Below are 17,600 nucleotides of genomic sequence, written 5' to 3'. Positions count from 1 at the left end.
TATGATGCTGAGGACCGAACCCAGAGCCTCACACATGTGAGGCAAGCACTTTCCCTCTGAGCCACAGTCCCAGCCCCTGCTTTTTTCATTTTAAATAGTAGAAGGTAAGTTTATCAAGTAAGTCAGGAAAAAAATGCATTCAGTCTAACAATTGCTTTTAAGAGGTTTTTTTGCATTTAATTAATTAGAGACTTATAATCTTAAATTTGTTTTTTTAAAATAACATAATAAGTGCAAAATAGCATCTGTAGTTTAAAAAAAAAAAAAAGTGTCACTTTTACAGAGTTTATCCCTGAGATGAAGGTGGGTGGAAGGTAGCTGCTGGTCTCACAGGAAGCTGCAGAGCTCAGCCTTGTCATCTTGTTCCCTTGTCTCTAGTTTTCAGACCATTACTTTGGTTTTTTAAGTTCCACTTTTTGACTCCTGAAGTGTTGAACTTACTTACCTTTTTTCCCCCTCTGCATTTGCTCTGGAAGTTTAGAGCTGTTCTTAGGGGGTTTTGCCTCTTGAGCCCTAGTTCTGTGAGTTCCTTGTGACTCTTGAAGTGACTCAGGGACAATTACCCTGATAAGTGCCCAGGAAACAGTTGAGCTGTGTGCACTGTGGGCTTTGAGTTTGCAGGAAGTTTGCTTTCTCAGGAAGATTCAGCGTGTCTTAGATCAGGATTTTCTCTGCTGCTTTTCTGGCAGTCCAAACTTCTTCAGTGTTAAAAACACTATTCTTGCAATAGGGTGGCATCCCAGGGACTCAAGACGCTAAGGCAGGAGGATTGCAAGTTCAAGGTCAACCTCAGCAACTTAGCCAGACTCTGTCTCAAAAATAAACAAAAAGGGCTGGGACTGTCGCTCAGTGGTAAAGAGCCCCTGAATGAATGAATGAAAGAAAACACTTTTTTAATTACTACAAATGCGCTTGTTTTTATTTTTAAAAATCCATACATACTGATGCTGAGGAAGTTACTTTGGCCTGGCTTCTGTCCTACCTAAAGGCAGCAGCTTATCAATTTAGATATTAGCGTGTGTTCCCCAGACTCTTCAGCTGCGTCGAGTTTCCCACAGTATGGATTTCTGTAACTGTGGTACCCCTTCTTTTTCTATTATAGTTTCCTTTCCCTTCCTTCCTTTCCACTTCCTTTTTATCTCAGGAACCTGGAAAGGAAGAGAGAGAGAGCCGTGTGAGTGTCACTGTTGGCTGCAGTTGTTCACGGAGCTTGAAGTGACCCCCTTGCCTGGCTGCAGTGCCACTCCCTCCCACCCTGAGGACTCGCTGTGGCCAGATGTTGGTCTTCTAGTAAAAACTAATAGCTGCAAGAGCTGGCAGAGCTCTTCAGCATTGCAACTTAAAACTTCAAACCGTCACACTGTAATTGCTACAGTAAATTTTACTTTGGCATTTTTTGTTTCTTATGACTAAATACTTCCTCTTGACTAACTCCCAGGTTGCTTGGCTTTGCGTGACTTGCCTGCCTTGTTTATCTTTCTCATCGCCCTTCTCACACCCACCTTCTTCTGTCAGTTTTTTTCTTTTACTTTCCTCCTTTTTTAAATATAGCACACTACCTCACATTTAAAATAGGAATGTTTTGGCCTTATTTACATAATAACTCAGGCCTTATGTATTTGTAGACTTCTTTTGTATTTCACATCCATTGTCTTGGTCTCCTGTGCCCTGTATTTGAAGTATAGGAATGGCAGATGTCCTCATTTACCATGGTGGCTGTTCTCCTCTGGGTTCTTTGAGTACGAATTAAGTAGGGAATATGTCACAGATTTTTTGTAAAGTTGCAAATTTTTTGTAAAGTTGATGTGCAGTTTATTTTATACTTTGCCCCTTTTCAACATATAGGTATCATCTTTAAAACCCTGGGGCTTTTTTGGACAAGTCACCTCTCCAATTTGGGCTTTAATTTCTTCATCTCTAAAATGAGAACATTTGATAAATTGATACCCAAATTCTCTAAGATTTTTTTAAATATAGATTTCTTCAGTTAGGTTGTTTTATTTATTTCTGTAGCAGCAGGTGGTTGAGTTACGTCTCCATTTTCTTTACATTGCTAAAAGTTATCTTTAACTATTTAAATAATCCTTTTTTGCTTACTGTTTTAGGGGAAAATATTTACTTCCTTGGAACCAGAACATGACCTTAATGATGTTTGCCTGTATCCCAACTCAGGTATGTATGATGTAGCACACAATGTTTGGTGAGACAAATGTTGGCTTTACATTTTTTAGCTTTAAACTAATTTTACTTCTTAAGATAGAGTTTGACTTGGTATTGGGTATTTTATTTAGAAGAATAAAGAACAGGAAGTGATATGCATGATTCAGAAGAAGGTACTTTTAATGACTCAGTCCTCATCCCACCTAGCTATTAGTAGAAACTAGTAACAATATTTAGGTAGGCGGCAGGTGAAATGCTATTTTGGTGTGCTCCTTAACTCTTTTATGTGATTAGTAATAGTGGGTGGAAATTGAGGTTAGAAATCGGAGGAGGCTGGAATTGCCTAACAATACACATATGGCTCATGAAGCCATGGGGTTTGGGTTTGTTCTCTGTTGTGTGCTGTTCAGAAAAGAATATGATAGATTTCCATGTTGAACAATACATTCAAGGCAATGTGAAGACTTTAGGGGTATGAGAGAAGAATGAGAACAGTTTCTACTCTGAAGTAGTATATTCCAGGTGTGAGCACACACAAATAATTCTAATGCAGGTATACATAGCAGAGCACAAAGAGTTCTGTCATGTTTGTGTGGACACACATTAGAGGGAACACTTTTTACCCAGAGTACTAAGAGAAGAGCCTTAGAGGAGATTTTGTTTGGCATTGAGTTTGGTGCAGTGAGTGAGGTTGAATTAGAGGGAGACGGGGTCTGTGATCCACTGAGGGATTGTTATACAATCTTTGTGAAAGAATAACAAGGAGGATGGGGCCCCTAGGGCCTCAGTGGGGATGGGAAACTTCACACCTGAGTTGTGGTGACTCTGGGAGGACTTGAGGTGGGAACAGGTGGAGAAGGTCTAGAAGTGACATGCTGAGTGACTTGGGGTCTGTCTGTCATCAGAGCACCTGTTGTGGTAAAGGGTGGATTGGTTTGAATCTAAAATGCTATGATACTGTCAATCTGGATACTGGATGCTGTAATATAAATTTATTATTTTTATAACCCTACATATTCAGTGACCCACAGTCTTTCTTTCTTTCTTTTTTTGGTGGGGCGGCTATTGGGGATTGAACCAAGGGCGCTTTACCACTGAGCTACATTCCCAGTGCTTTTTATTTTTTAATTTTGAGACAGAATCTCACTAAGTTTAGGGTTTTGCTAAGTTGCTGAGGCTGGCCTCAAACTTGTGATCCTCCTGTCTTAGCCTCCCAAATTTTGGGATTATAGCTATGTGCCACTGCACCTGGCTTTTTCTTTTTGTCTGTTTTTTCCTTACCTCTTAGATCAAAGCAGTTGGCTAATTTGCCAGGACTGGTTACCCTGCTGGTGTGTGGCAGGGCTTTGGTTAGGATCTTTCTGAAATGGGCTTATCCTAGTTAACACGTTAAGAAAGAGAGAAGTAGCTAGGGATCTTGTTATTTGCATTTCCCCTGTGAGAGTTTGAAGGCTCTTATACAGTGGGAAGGTAGTTGCATCCTGGAGAGTTCAGAAATACGTTGCAGGTGAAAATGCTGCAACCCTAGTTGGGTTATTGAAGTGATGGGGCTGTGGGTGGGAAGGTAGCTTGATGGTAAAGCACTTGCCTGGCCTCTGCAAGGCCCTGAATTCAGTTCCCAGTACTGCAAAATAAAAGGATCTGGGCTCAGTGTGAAGTGAATGAAGCAGGTGAGCTGAGGTTAGGACAGGGGCAAGGAATGGGATTGGCTGGAAAGGGAGTGACATTCTGAAGAGTGGCGGAGAGTAGTGAGAGAACCTCACTCCGGATCATTCCCCCATCTCTTTTTCCTTTTTCCATGACATTGACCTTTCTAAGATCAGGCTAGCAGTCTTGTAGAGCGTCCCCCTCCTGGACATGTATGATTGATTCTCAAGATGTTGTGTAGCTAGTTCCTCCAGCTCTGTTTTTATCTAAAATGACAGGGAGGACTAAAGGCTTAAGTTTAGGTTTAAATATTTTGATGAAAATGATGCAAGGCTGCTACAGGCTGAGGTCAGTCTGCAGCTAGCTGACTGTCCCCGAATTGGTAAGGATGAGGCTGGTTCGCTTGTTAGCGGGAATCTCTATTACCAAGTATGGTTTTCTTAGATTTTTAGAAGTGACATTTTGGACAGAGGAACAATTGTATTGTCAGATAACTTACAAGAGTCATCAGACATAAACCAGCTGGCCCAATCATTGCTGGGCTCTGTGCGACGGCAGGCGCGGGCAGATGAGTCCCTTACGTCTTCTCAGTGGCTTGGGCCTGAGCGTGGTTGATTCACAGGCTTTGCTTTTTCTTGCTTTGCCACACCTTTCACCCTCCGCGCCACTCCATATGTTTTATGCTTAATCACTATGAGCTTAATCATATTTTCGAAAAGCTAAAACCTCCTTGTTTCTTTATCTGCTCACTTACTCATTTTGGAGTAATTAAAGCCTAATCATGGTGATTGTTTTGGAATGTTTTTCTAGTAGTAAGGTGCTCAGGATATTGAGAAATGATTCTGCCTTTCTGGTTCTTTTTACCGCCTCGCTCTTCTTGCTTATTCAGCCCTCTGTGCAGTTCTCATGTGTCAAGCAGCTGCTCTATGCAGGTCAGGGCACTTACAGAGGCAGTGGGACTCTGTGACATTGATGTGCATCAGATTCATGACCCAGGAAGCTCCCGTCCAGACCTCTGGAAGAAGGATCATTGGTTTGAGAAACCATTGGCAGAGACAAAAGATGGGCTTTGGGCTCAAGAAAGACCTACTTCAGGGTTAATAATTATACCAATATCCCAGCCTCAGCTTTCTTGCCTCCTTTACGGGGCTGTCGGAGACCACGCATGCTGTTAAACGTAGCTTTTTATCCTACAGCAGCGTCCTCTGAACTCATGGAAATCACTACTGGGGATAGCTGTAAATATCCTCACGTGCTCACTTCAGACAGGAGTTTACACAGGGGGAGTCCATCCCTGCTGTCCCTGTGGTGCAGTTTTGTTCTCAGAGCCTGAGCTGTTCAAGGCAGTGCTTCTGTGCTTCTCAAGTGTTTCTGGTAAAGGACTAGATGATGTTTCTTTTTTAAGAGTTGTGTGTTTGCTAAGATACTCTATGTGAGAGTGCTCGGTATATTATCCTGGACCAGCCAAGTGTTTGCTGAGTTCAGTTTTAGAGTGCAGCAGTCTGGAACTGAGGCTACGAGGAGGCTCAGCAGGTGTGTCTCACCACATTGGGGAGCTGTCCCCCAGAAAACTTGGGGGGTGAGGGATGTGTTGAAAAGTAGAAGAGAAAAGATAACAAAACTGAGACATCTGAATACCCTGGTATCAAATAGTCTAGAGCCAAAGAATAATGGCTCTTTAGGTAGTCACTGCTACTAGGGTTACGGAGAGTCCTTTACGGAATTCCAGAAAACTGGCCTTCCTTCAGTTGTGCTTGCTGACAGTGCTGAGCCCTCAGAGACTCAACTAATCATTCTTTCTAATTAACAGAAAGAAGTTTTTCTTAATTCCTCATTATTACTCTAATAAAATAATACACCAAACTACCTTTAATTCATCTTTTGAAACTGAGCATTTTGCCAAACTTGGTGTGACTCTGAACACCTCATGGTGAGAACTTGTCGTGAATTTAGCTAGGACAGCCTGGTGTTTCCCAGATGGGGAAGTTGCCTTTGTGAAGATTGAGGTCCTGTGTCGAGGAGGGGCAGCAGCTGAAGCCAGGACCTGCTCCAGGGGAGCCTGGCTTCCAGGCGTGGTGCTTCTGCTGGACGCTGCACAGTGTGCGCCGCAGGCCTGTCAGAATGAGACCCTGAGTAGAGAAGGGTACTGCCCCTGGTGTTTACTTCCCCGTGTGTTTACTTTCCCCCGTGTGTTTATTTTTAGGAATGCTTTTCACTGCCAATGAAACCCCCAAGATGGGCATCTATTACATTCCGGTAAGAAATACAAGTCAGAGTTATAATATCAACAAGGCGAGTGAAGGGGTCAGTTTTGAACAGGTGTGTGGGGACTGGGCTTTGTGTGGCTGTGTCAGTGACGCACAGCAGACTCACTCGTGGGTTGAGTTTGCCTCCTGAAACGGGTGAAGTCCAGACACTCTTACGGGAAACTGCTTTATATCGTGTTAAAATAGACATTCTAAGTATTTATCCTTTAGAGTTATTCTTGGTTTCAAGCATTTCAGAATCTTAAACTTTCAGCTGTTGATCAAAAGACCTAAATCTGGAAGCCTGAACTTGTCCTGTCATACCAGCGCAGTTTGTGTCTAAAAGAAGCGAGACCCATCCGAGGTCGACATGGCCCTTGATAATCTGCCCTGATTCTTTCCTCCTTAAAGCATTCTTCTTTTATGCCAGAACCTTCCCCACTTTACCTCTTAGTTTATAGTGAAAAGAAACATAGAGGAATGTCATTTCCAAAGCAAAAGGATACAGAGTATAAAGTTGGCATTAAATTACTGAGATTTGGGGGGAAGAAAAATGGAGGGATTTGCAGATCAGAACTTGAGGGAGGTGAGCTCTCCATGACCTCTTTCACCTCCACTGATGAAATTACTTTCTATTTATGATGGTTCTTTTGAAGTAGCTCAACTATGTGAAGTATTCCGCCTGACACTTGAGTTGCTGTGGTCTCAGGAAACCAATGTTGAAAGCACTTTGTGATACTTCTTTTGATTGGTAATGAAATGAAGGCCTTTGGGTTTACCTGTGTTCCTTTCTCCTGGGCTCAGCGGCTTCCATATTCCCATCAGTTGACCTACCTTTCCTTGTGTTGGTTGTTGAACAAGTGTATGTTGGTTGCCTCAGCTGCGTGTCAGGCACAGTACTGTGTGCTGGCAGTGTGACAGTGCCCAGGAGAGACGTGGAGAGACTCAAGGTTGGTTATGTGGGCCGGGTGGAGGGGTGGGTTGAGCGGGATGTAGAAAGGGCGGGGATCTTGGCAGGAGAGGGAGTGGTGAGTTCAGTGCTCAGGGAGAAGAGCCAGGTGAGGAAGAGTCTCATGGCCAGGTATAGGAACAAGGGTCTGGAGTGCTGGCAGCGTCCTCGCAGAGAGTGATAGGATCAGATGTGTGTTTTAGAAAGGTTACTTTGGCTGCCACGAGAATGGGTTGGATAGGAGCCGGCTGGGGTGGTCTACAGGAAGACAAGAGTGCCTGCCCGGCTGCACCAGGCCTCCCTTTTTAGCGCTAAGATAATTTGGGAAAAGAAGCCCAACCTGGCAGGCAGTCATTTCAGAGGGTTCGTAATCCTTGAAATGTCCAGTGGTGTATCTCAGAGGTGTTCAGTGGTTAAGACTTGTGTAGATCACAAGAAATACCTCCCCTCAGCCCAGGGTTACCTCATTTTCTCCCCATTTCTGCCCCTTTGGGGAGCCGTGGGGAGAGGCAGAACACACCAGCTTGAGGTAACTCAGGGAAGACAGCTGTCTTCATCCTCCTCCAAAGAGAGCTTACCATGTTCTCATCTTCGGCTTCATCTTAGGTCTCTTCCCCATGTCAAAAATGGACTAGCAGGAAGGTGAAGGCAAGGCTTTTTCCTCCTCAGGAGGGGCTGAGCAGGCCAGATCCACCTGTGTGGGGTGGAGATGGGCTTTGGAGACTGGCAGTAAGCCCTCCATGAAGACACATGAAGCTGGGGCAGTGGGACGGAAACGGAAGGGCTGTTGAGGCTGTAGGATAGACTTGATGATCATTTGGCGTGAGGCAAAGGAAGAGGAAAGGATCAAGGACGACACCCTGGTTTCTGCTTGGGCAAATGTGTGGATGCTGAGGTCATCCCCAGGCCATGAAAGGTGGAAGAATATTAGAAATTATTTTTCTTTGATATTTTTGCATTTTATAAAATGACCTTTTGTAGAAATAGACACAGCTTTTTTGATTTGCAAGCAATCTATGCATTTTTCTATTCTCAGTGCTTTAAAAGTATATGGAAAGCAGTATGGAGATTTCTTGGAAAATTGGGAATGGAACCACCATTTGACCCAGCTGTCCTTCTCCTTGGTCTTTACCCAAAGGACTTAAAAACAGCACACTGCAGGGACACAGCCACATCAATGTTTATAGCAGCACAATTCACAATAGCTAAAATGGAACCAACCTAGATGCCCTTCAGTAGATGAATGGATAAAAAAAAATGTGGCATATATACACAATGGAATATATTACTCAGCAATAAAAGAGAATAAAATCATGGCATTTGCAGGTAAATGGATGGAGTTAGAGAAGATAATGCTAAGTGAAGTTAGCCAATCCCAAAAAACCAAGTGCCAAATGTTTTCTCTGATATAAGGAGACTGATTCATAGTGAAGGGAGCATGGGAGGAATAGATGAACTCTAGATAGGGCAGAGCGGTGGCGGGGAAGGAAAGGGGCATGGAGTTAGAAATGATGGTGGAATGTGAGGGACATTATTATCCAAAGTACATGTATGAAGACATGTGACTATACTTTGTATATAATCAGAGATATGAAAAATTGTGCTCTATATGTGTAATAAGAATTTAATGCATTCTGCTGTCATAAAAATATTAATTAATTAAACAAATTAATTTAAAAAGTACAAAAATCATCCTGATACTGCTATCACTAATAGTAATACTTGGATGTTATACTACTGTTAATATTTGAATGTATTATCTTTCAATTTATATTTATAATGTTACACATGTGAAATTGTATTTACTATACAAATTTGTATCTGGGTTCCTTAAGTTAACCTTAGAAATATAGTGCCAAGGTATTAAAATTACCAGAAGCATTTTTAGTTACCTCCATTATATTTCATTGCTTGGCTTGTGACGTATATGTTATGTTAGAACTGTAAGAGACTTCTGATTTCCTGGGTCTGTTTCTTTGGGTTCTTGTTGCTGTTCCAAATGATGGAAACTTGAAGCAGCAGGAGTGAGAGGAGCTGGTAATAGCCAGGTGGTGAGAAACTGCTCTCTAGATCAATGTAACATAGGACCCTTTAGTTTCAGCTTCGTAACAGGAAGCTGTGACAAAAGTCCAGAGCCCTCGCCTGATGCCTGTGCGTGTGGCTCAGTTCCTGCAAAGTCGAGTGCTGTGTGCAGCTTGCACTGCCATGCTCCCTCCTGACCAGGCCTCCGTCCTGCTGCCCCTGCGTGTTTTATAGCAGCACTTGTCTTTGCTTGGAACCTGCTCTTTGTAATACTCCAACAAAGTGCAGAGAGCCCAGGGGTCTGAAAGGCTGCCATTTTTCATAAGGTTTTATCAGACTCACAGAGCTGATATTTGGCTTGAAGTTTCATCTGAGGCCTATGGAACCAGAGAAGTGTGTGTTTAAGACATGATTTGTGCCAAGTGTAGGCAGTCTGGACCGATTTGTATTAATATCTTATAAATCAGGCATGAAATACTCTCCACCCCACTTTTGGGCCATGTAAAAATGAAGACAGCTCAATGTACTTTCAGCCTGTTCAGTTTTGCCTTTCTGATACCATCTTTCTTGAATACCTGAAGTCTTTGTAGATTAAGGCAGTTCCTGATTTATACTACCTGCTGCCACTTCAGTAGCTAAGTAGCTAACTAGTCCTGGGCAACCACATGGGGTTTTTTTTTTAGCACTTGTCCCATTTTCTGAGTGACCTCCTTTTTTCCTTCAGAGGTGGGACTCTGAGGTGCTGTTTGCTTGCTTGCTTCAGAGTCTAACTCATTTTCAACTCCAGAGACTAATGCCAGGATATTTTGTTTTCCTCTAAAATTTAATTTAATCTCAGGTTAGCGTGTCATAACGGACACCTTTGGCAGCTGTGTAGACTCCAGGGAATCCAGTCCCCTGTTGCTTTAGAAATGTTTGCAAGTTCCATGCCTCTGATGCACAGTTAGCTTCTGCAGCTGCTGGGCACTTGGTCATTGGGTGTCTGCTTGCTTGGTAATGTGGATGTGTAAAAGGAAAATGTATTATTAATTGTTTTGGAAGCTCTTTGATTTAGAAGAACAAAAAGGATTGAGTTAGCAAAGCATGTAAGTTTCTGGTTTTGTTCTAAACATATAAATTTAAGCTGCTATAAAGATCATATGCAGTGTCACTGCACCCAGGTTTTATACTGGTGTTAGGTATTTATTTTAAAACTTTTTTTAGGAAAAACTTGTATATTATATCTGCTAAAATGTTTTATTTATAATGAATCAACAAAACATAATGATTGATTATTTTAGCATTTACTATTTAATTTAAAACTTGGAAAGTACTTTTGGAACCAAAGTCCCTGCAGATGGGGCAGAATTAGAAACAGGAAGGATGATATCTAACCTACACTAGTGCTTTTGTTTCTAGTATGAAATGGTCCTTGAATTTCTCCAGCATAATTCATAAAACACCCCAAACTCTCCCTTGAAAATAGAGGAGACTGGGTGTGGAAAAAGATGAAGTCTTGGGAAACACTTGCTTACCTTAATTTTTAACTACACAGAGCTGGGATGCGGCTCAGTGATAGAGTGCTCCCCTTGCATGCATGAGGCCCTGGGCCGAATCCCCAGAACTTCAAAACACACCCCCCCACACACAACCCTTCTGGAGACATGCAAAGCCAAAGGCAGTGCACAGCACATGCTGCACAGTGTTGAAGGTGGCAGGGAGCAATAGCTTAAGAGCATCTGGAAGCCATTTGTAGACAGGTGACTGAGAAATGTTGTGGTAAATATATGGATAATTGCAGTCTCGCACATTTTTTGTTGTTGCTTAACAAAGAAACAAAACTAGGTGTTGGAATTTGTTTGTTTGTTTTTTAATCAGTATTTTTTCTCTGAGTACTTTTGTGCCAAAAGCAAGTTTGGGTACAGACGATTTTAACTGCCCTGTGTGTAGTGAATTGAATTTGTTTAGTTATAAACTCAGTCACTATGTCAGATTGTCTCTTTGTGGCTAGTTTTTGGTCATATCTGTGGGATCCTCTTTATAGATGACATCTTTTTCAAGTCCAGTATTTAAAATATTTGTGTTCTGGCGTGCTGTGATGTACATTTCCTGAAGGCTAAGAACACAGCCTCACTCTTTAACTCTTAAAGCAGATGTCACTTTGCCAGCCATCCAAATTAAATGTTGGTTTAGTTTAATATTAGGTTTGACAATATCTTGAAATTAATTATCTGAAAATCCTAGGTGGATAACTTCTGCTCTTTTTCCTATTTTTATTTTGGATTTTCCTATATTATAAAGTAAATGTGGGAGGCCAGCGTTTCAGCAAGGATGCACTGAGCACTGTGCCCTGAGAATGTGCTGGTGAGTTAGTCTATCCCTTGCCCTTGTGAGCTCGCAGTATGGGAGGGGCCGGCAGAACTACAGCTGGGTGCTAAGAAAAAGGATGCTGGGGCTCAGTGGCTAAGGAAAATGCTTAGGGCAGTCCAGGGTCAAGTACTTAATATAAGTCTTTTTTTAGGTAGATATTTTATCATTTTCCTTCTTACATAGATATTGTATATAGGTATTGTATATGTATATATTTTTTCCACTCTTTAAAGTTTAAGACCAAGGACTCGGTCTTCTATCTAACGATGATACATACCTAGGGAAAATGGTAAATGACACTATTTGGAAATTTTGGAGAACAGCAGAGTGAGTGGTGGCCAACAGTGCAGTTTTGCTTTTCCAAGACAGTTGATCAGTTGAACAGCCAGCCAGTCTCTCTTTCCTCACTGACATATCTCATATGCCTATTGCTCTACTTTATGTCCACGGTTGACCAGGCCTCTGTGCCTCTTAGCAGCACAGATTAACCAGACTCTTTCCTAGAAAAATATGAAAGGAGAATATGGAAGCAAGGGCTTTTGTTGTAGCTTTTCTGGAATATGTGAAAAGTTGCCTTTACTTGCAGGGCACAATAGACTTACCTGTTTAAAAGATTGGAAACAATACCTGTCACTTTTCTTCCTGTGCTTTCCAAGGGAGTGCTAGAAGTGCTGTGTGTGTTCCTCCTTAAGATTTGGGTAAAGGCTGTGGCTCGTGCCTGTAATCCCAGCAACTCAGGAGGCTGAGGCAGGAGGATCACAAACTCAAGGTTAGCCTCAGAAACTTAGTGAGACCCTGTCTTAGCAAATAAAAAGGACTGGGGATATGGCTCAGAGGTAAAGTGCCCCTGGGTTCCCCAATACATTAAAAAAAAAAAAAGGATTTGAGTTCAAATGTGACCATTAACCATGATGGGTTCTATCGATCCCTGCCCTCTCAAAGCCAACCGTGGCTCATGCATGTTTGCTCATAAGATACTGTGCAGAGCGCCCAGGTGAGTGGTCTTATTGGCCTGCTGGTGTATGTTGAAAATTTCTACCTAAAAATGCTCATTTAAGCAGATAGATGTTAGACATGGTGATAGAAGTAATTTTGTTAGAAGTTACTGTTTTATAGTTTATTAACAACATATTCTCTTGAAGTTGTACCAGATGCAAAGAAAACTATCCCTGAGGAATTGACCAGTATACAAAGAATATCCAAGACAGAGCGTAAATTAGACACATAGGAAAGGGAAGCTTTTGAAGCTTAGAACATTAGAATTGGAAAGGATCTTTGAGGTCCCCTAAGCCAGGATTCAAGTTGTTTGTTCAGGGTCAGATGACAAGTTGGTGGCAGAACTGGATCTAGGAGGCATTTCCTTACCCTGCATCACAGCGAAGAACTTAGATACTGGAATTAGTTGGACCAGATTTTGAAAACCACCTTTGCCACTTAGAAATTTTGTAACTTTAAATGAGTTCTTAATCCTCTCTGAGCCCTAGTTTCTTGGACAGGGAAAGAGGGAGAGCAGGAGCATATACTTACACTCTCTAGGGGTTTGAATGATGAGGCCACCTGTGCCTTTCCATGGGCATATTATGTCTTGAGAGGGGAGAGCAACCACCATGTGCTGTCAGTCTCCTGTGCCTGCTGTGTCTCCAGTGGTGCTAGTTTTGCCTCCTGTGGGGAGCGCACCGAGAAAGCAGTTCTCTTGTTCTTTCTAGTGTTCTGTGCTGAGGTGAGGAATACTGTTTAAAAAGGCTGTTATTTCTCAGCGCATAGTGATGCCACCTTGAGTGTGCTCTTGGTAACTTGCAACGTGGGATTTTTTTTTTTTGGTGTGACATGGTCACAGGATGAAAATTATTCATTGTATCTGGTGTCACTCCAACACCAGAGGAAACTATTCCAAAGGGATTCTCAAGTTTATTTTAATTGTATTCCATTTAGTCCTTCTGCTTGATTTAGAACCCGATCTCTATAAGAGGTTAAACCAATGAAATTGAACTTGAGAAACATTAATACAATGGGTAGAGTAGGAGAAGGGGAAAGATTCACAACATAAGTTAGCAATGGGTGAAATGGGCCTTAGCAGCAACATGTTAATTACAAAAAAGAGAGAGATGTAGGGGTTTTTCTTGCCAGCAACCTGCACTGATGAGATGAGCTGGGATCAGAAGAGCTGGCTGCAAATTAAGCTAAGAAAACAGTGAGAAAGCATAGGACACAGAGGATAGGACAGCTCTGTGACCTTAAGGTCAGCTTCCATGCTAGAAGACAAGAGAGTGGGCCCCCGGAATCTATTTTTATGGGGGGAGGTGGGGAGACACACAAAGGAGTTTCGATAGAATGTTCTTCACAAATAAGGCAGGGGATAAGGTTTCAAAGCAGGGGTAATGCCCAAATCCAGAGCTGAAGCAGACTTCTTTGCCCAGCGAAGGCGAAGGCCACTTACTTCGAACAGCAAGTCGCATGCGATGCCAGACCGACACTCACTTTACACAAGGCTGAGAGGGGATGCTTAGCTCCTGGGCAGGTGGCCTCCCACAGGCTTTGGTCTTAAGCCCAGGGTATAATATTAAGTAGGATTTGGCAACAGTCCCTCCCATGCATGGGGTGGAAAAGGACAAAATGCTACCCAGGCTGTCCTGGTTGTTGTGAGTTGAAGAAAGCTCAGCCAAGAGTTGTGTTATCACAGGATGTAGGGAAAAAATAAAATCCTGAAAGAAAGGCGCTGTAGTGAGTTAGAGTGAACGCTGGGGCATTGGGCTGAAGAGGTTTTCTATTACTGAGTCTCTAGGAAGAGCTGTTGGACCAGGGCCAGGGAGACACTCGCCTCTCAGAGCTACTAACAGGAAGAAAAGTCAGTCTGAGTGAAAAACATGATTCACTTTAAACTGAGTTCAGAGATGCATATTTTTTAGATGTCTTGATTCATAATAATGCAAGGGGACATATGCTTCATTTTATGATCCAAGAAAGGGATGTTAGATGTAAAATCAAACCTGTAGGAAAGATCTGGAAGGACAAGACACCTTATGGAAGGTAAAAGATCTAATTTTATGGAGAAAAAATGTGGGGTACTTACCAGCAAACCCAGCAGGTTAGATTCCAAACTCGAAACATTTTCACTCGCTTTTCCTGATTAACAGAAAAGGAAATGTATTGCTTTTTAGTGTTTTTCCATACTAACCCAAGTTCACAATAAACCTTTCATAATGGAATTTTATGTATGAAATTGCTATGTAAGGCAGTGCTGCTCTGTCTGGGGTTTTTCACTTACATATTCATGACTATGGAATGGGAAGTAAGGCACAGATGCCAGGTGGCTGTGCACATGCTATTGCAGTGCAGACAAGTTGTTTGCGACTTTACAGAGGGGAAATGGGGCTTCCTATGTAATCTAAACATTCTCAGCCAGTAACAGTATCTATGGCATTTTTTCCAACAAAGGAAATCCTCTCCATTTCCCATCACAATTATTGGGGCACAAGAAAGGTAAATATACAGAGAGCACTAATGTGTGAAAATCAGGAAGTAATCTTCTGAGCATCCTGTCACATATTCTAAAGTTTATTTCAGTTCTGAGTGGGCAAAAATTCATGTAATTTCCATATGGAAATATTTGATGTACATATGGCATATTGTATTATGTTAGGTTAATATATCAAATGATAATTTTTTTTTTTTGCTTTATTAAACAGGTGAATGTCTAGCTGTCCATTATCTTGAAAATAAGTGACGACCTCCTGTTCATTCACTGGTTTGAATCTATTAGTGGCAGAGGCCTGGCTTCTAGCCTCTGACTCTTCCTCTCCCTTTGTGCTCCCTTAGCTGATAGTGTTAACCTTCTTGTTTTAGATAAGATAGATTGGGAAGTAAACTCCAGATTCTATTGTCCTGTTGGTGTGGCCAGTCAGGTGGCAGGGATAGAATATTGTGCTCACGTAGTGATTGGTTTTTGCATATGAGAATCATGTGGCACTCTCTTTGATTAATATGCCCATTACCTATTTTTTGTTTTATTCCCTTAACAATAGAGAGCAGGTAGCTGGCCATGGTGGCACACATCTGTAATTCCATCTACTTGGGAGGCTGAGGCAGGAGGATCGCATTTGTAGCCAGCCTTGTCAACTTAGACTGTCTCAAAAGGCTGGGGATATAGATCAGTGGTAGAGCACCCATGGGTTCAATTTCCAGTACCACAAAAAAACAGGGGGAAGTGGGGGCAGCAAGGCAGATTATACAGATAGGCAAGACATTTGTGCCCTGTTCTTTGAAAATATCCAGCTTGTATAGACAATAATAAAATCTGAGGACTTGTAGTACCTTTACTTTGATTCAGTGCCGCAGTCCGGCTGCAGCAAAATAACCGGGGGGCGGGGGGGGGGGGGTGGTGACGAGCAACTTGTGTAGATTGATACAGCAGGAGTGGGAGCCGTTTTTTTGTGGGACAACAGAGGTATTTATACATTCCACACAGCTTATCTTAATTAACATAAACTAGATACAGCAGTCAACCAATAAGGAATCTCCACACTTAATGGCTCACTGGCGTTACTTCACAAACCACTCCCTCTGGCAAAATGCCAGGCGCCATCCTGACTTGTTTACAGACTCTAACAACTCAGTGTTCTCAGATTCTAAGAAAGTTTGCCTGCCGAGACCACTGCTGGGCGCAGACCCTGTCGCAGCAGCAGCTTTGTGCCTCAGGTGCCTGGACTGCTGCAAGCACTCATTAAGTCCGTGCTGGTTTGAGGAAATGAAAATACTGTTAACACTTTATTTTTATAAATTTTTTATGAAAAAGTTTCAAATATACATAAAAGTGACAGGAAGTATATGGAACCCTTCATCTGCCCATCCCATTGCCTCTCTATTCAGCTCTCCTACATGCTTGTTTTGGTATTGGAAGTGGGCTTGACCTTACTAGCGCTTCTAGAAGGAAGTTGTTGAAATTGATAAAATGGGAATAAATGCTTGATCTTTATGTGGGTACATGTCTTCAGCTAGGCTTATTTATGTATTTACCTTCTTGAGAAAGAGGACAGTATTCTTGGGTGGGCAAAAATTATATATGAATGTTTGTAGTGCAGCATACTGAAAGGAGGGTTAGATCTGCCTACTCATGCTTCTTGTATATCTGCACATGATGACGACATCCCTTCATTTAGTCAACTGCAAAACCTCTGTTCACAGCACAGTTGAGTAGATCATAGAGTTTTTATGCACCCTCCCCATGGGGAGGCGGCCAATACTTCATTAGGGGGTTCTTATTCCTGCCAAGGAGGTGTAAGCCACCTAAGAAATTAAGGTCTAGAATAATTAGTGAAGAACAAAAGACAAAGTTGGAAATATAGTTTCAAAAAGGTGGATCCCCTGATAGGCCAACAGGAAATGGCTCCCCTGGTTTATTTAAGGGGGTACATCAAAGGCAGGGATAAGGTTTCAGGATGGAATCTTGCTTTGGGAAGTCTTGCAGTCAGCAGGTTGATTGGCATCTTAGGTCATACTCATCTTAGAGGGGCTATGCGGCTACAGCAGGTCACCCCATCCCCAATGCTGTGTAAGACCTTTGGCAGAGCTGAGGGGGAGGTTCGCCTGCATCAGGTGGTCTAACCTTGTGGGGGTACCATGGGAAGTGCCTAGTGCCAGACCTATCCCCTCACTGGCTGCGATGTTGATAGTCCACATAAAGCCCGCAGATGGATCTCGACACCCACCCCCCATCAACATTCTACAATAGAATGCTACAACTGGTATACTTGGTGAACCTAGATTAGCACATCATTTTGCTCCAAGTCCACAGCCTGTGCGTTCTGTGATTTTGACAGTGTGTAGACACATATACACCATTACAGTATTATTCAGCATCATTGCCCTACCTGGTCAGCCCACACATACACCCGGGTGTCCCTGACCTTTTGCTATCTCCCTGATTGTGCCTTTTCCAGAATGTCATAAGTTGAAATCATAGTATGTGGTCTTCTCAGATTGGCTTCTTTTACTTAGTATCATGCAAAAGCCTCTTCCCTGCCTTTTTGTAACTTAATGGCTTGTTTCTTTCTTATTACTTAATCTGTTGTATGGATGCACCAGTTTGTTTACCACTCACCTATTGAAGGCCCACTTGCTAGCTTCTAGTTTAGGCAGTAGACATAGAGCTGCTCTAAACACTCAGGTGCAAGTTTTTGTGTCCACATAAGTTTTCTCCTCTTTTGAGTAAGTAGTCAAGGAGCCTGCTT

At 42.4% G+C, this 17,600-nt stretch overlaps 1 protein-coding gene across 1 annotated transcript in view; it reads left to right on the top strand.

Annotated features, from left to right (window-relative positions):
- Nol10 (nucleolar protein 10) overlaps positions 1 to 17,600 on the top strand; it is an 80,416-nt gene that overhangs the window by 23,487 nt on the left and 39,329 nt on the right. The window contains exons 12-13 of the mRNA XM_027937875.2: positions 2,106 to 2,172; positions 6,011 to 6,063. Coding sequence (XP_027793676.2) covers positions 2,106 to 2,172; positions 6,011 to 6,063 — 120 coding nt within the window. The remainder of the gene's footprint in view (positions 1 to 2,105; positions 2,173 to 6,010; positions 6,064 to 17,600) is intronic.

The sequence above is a fragment of the Marmota flaviventris genome, chromosome 14 (genome assembly GCF_047511675.1).
Source record: "Marmota flaviventris isolate mMarFla1 chromosome 14, mMarFla1.hap1, whole genome shotgun sequence".
Lineage (NCBI taxonomy): Eukaryota > Metazoa > Chordata > Mammalia > Rodentia > Sciuridae > Marmota > Marmota flaviventris.
This window is presented reverse-complemented; position numbering and strand designations above follow the sequence as displayed.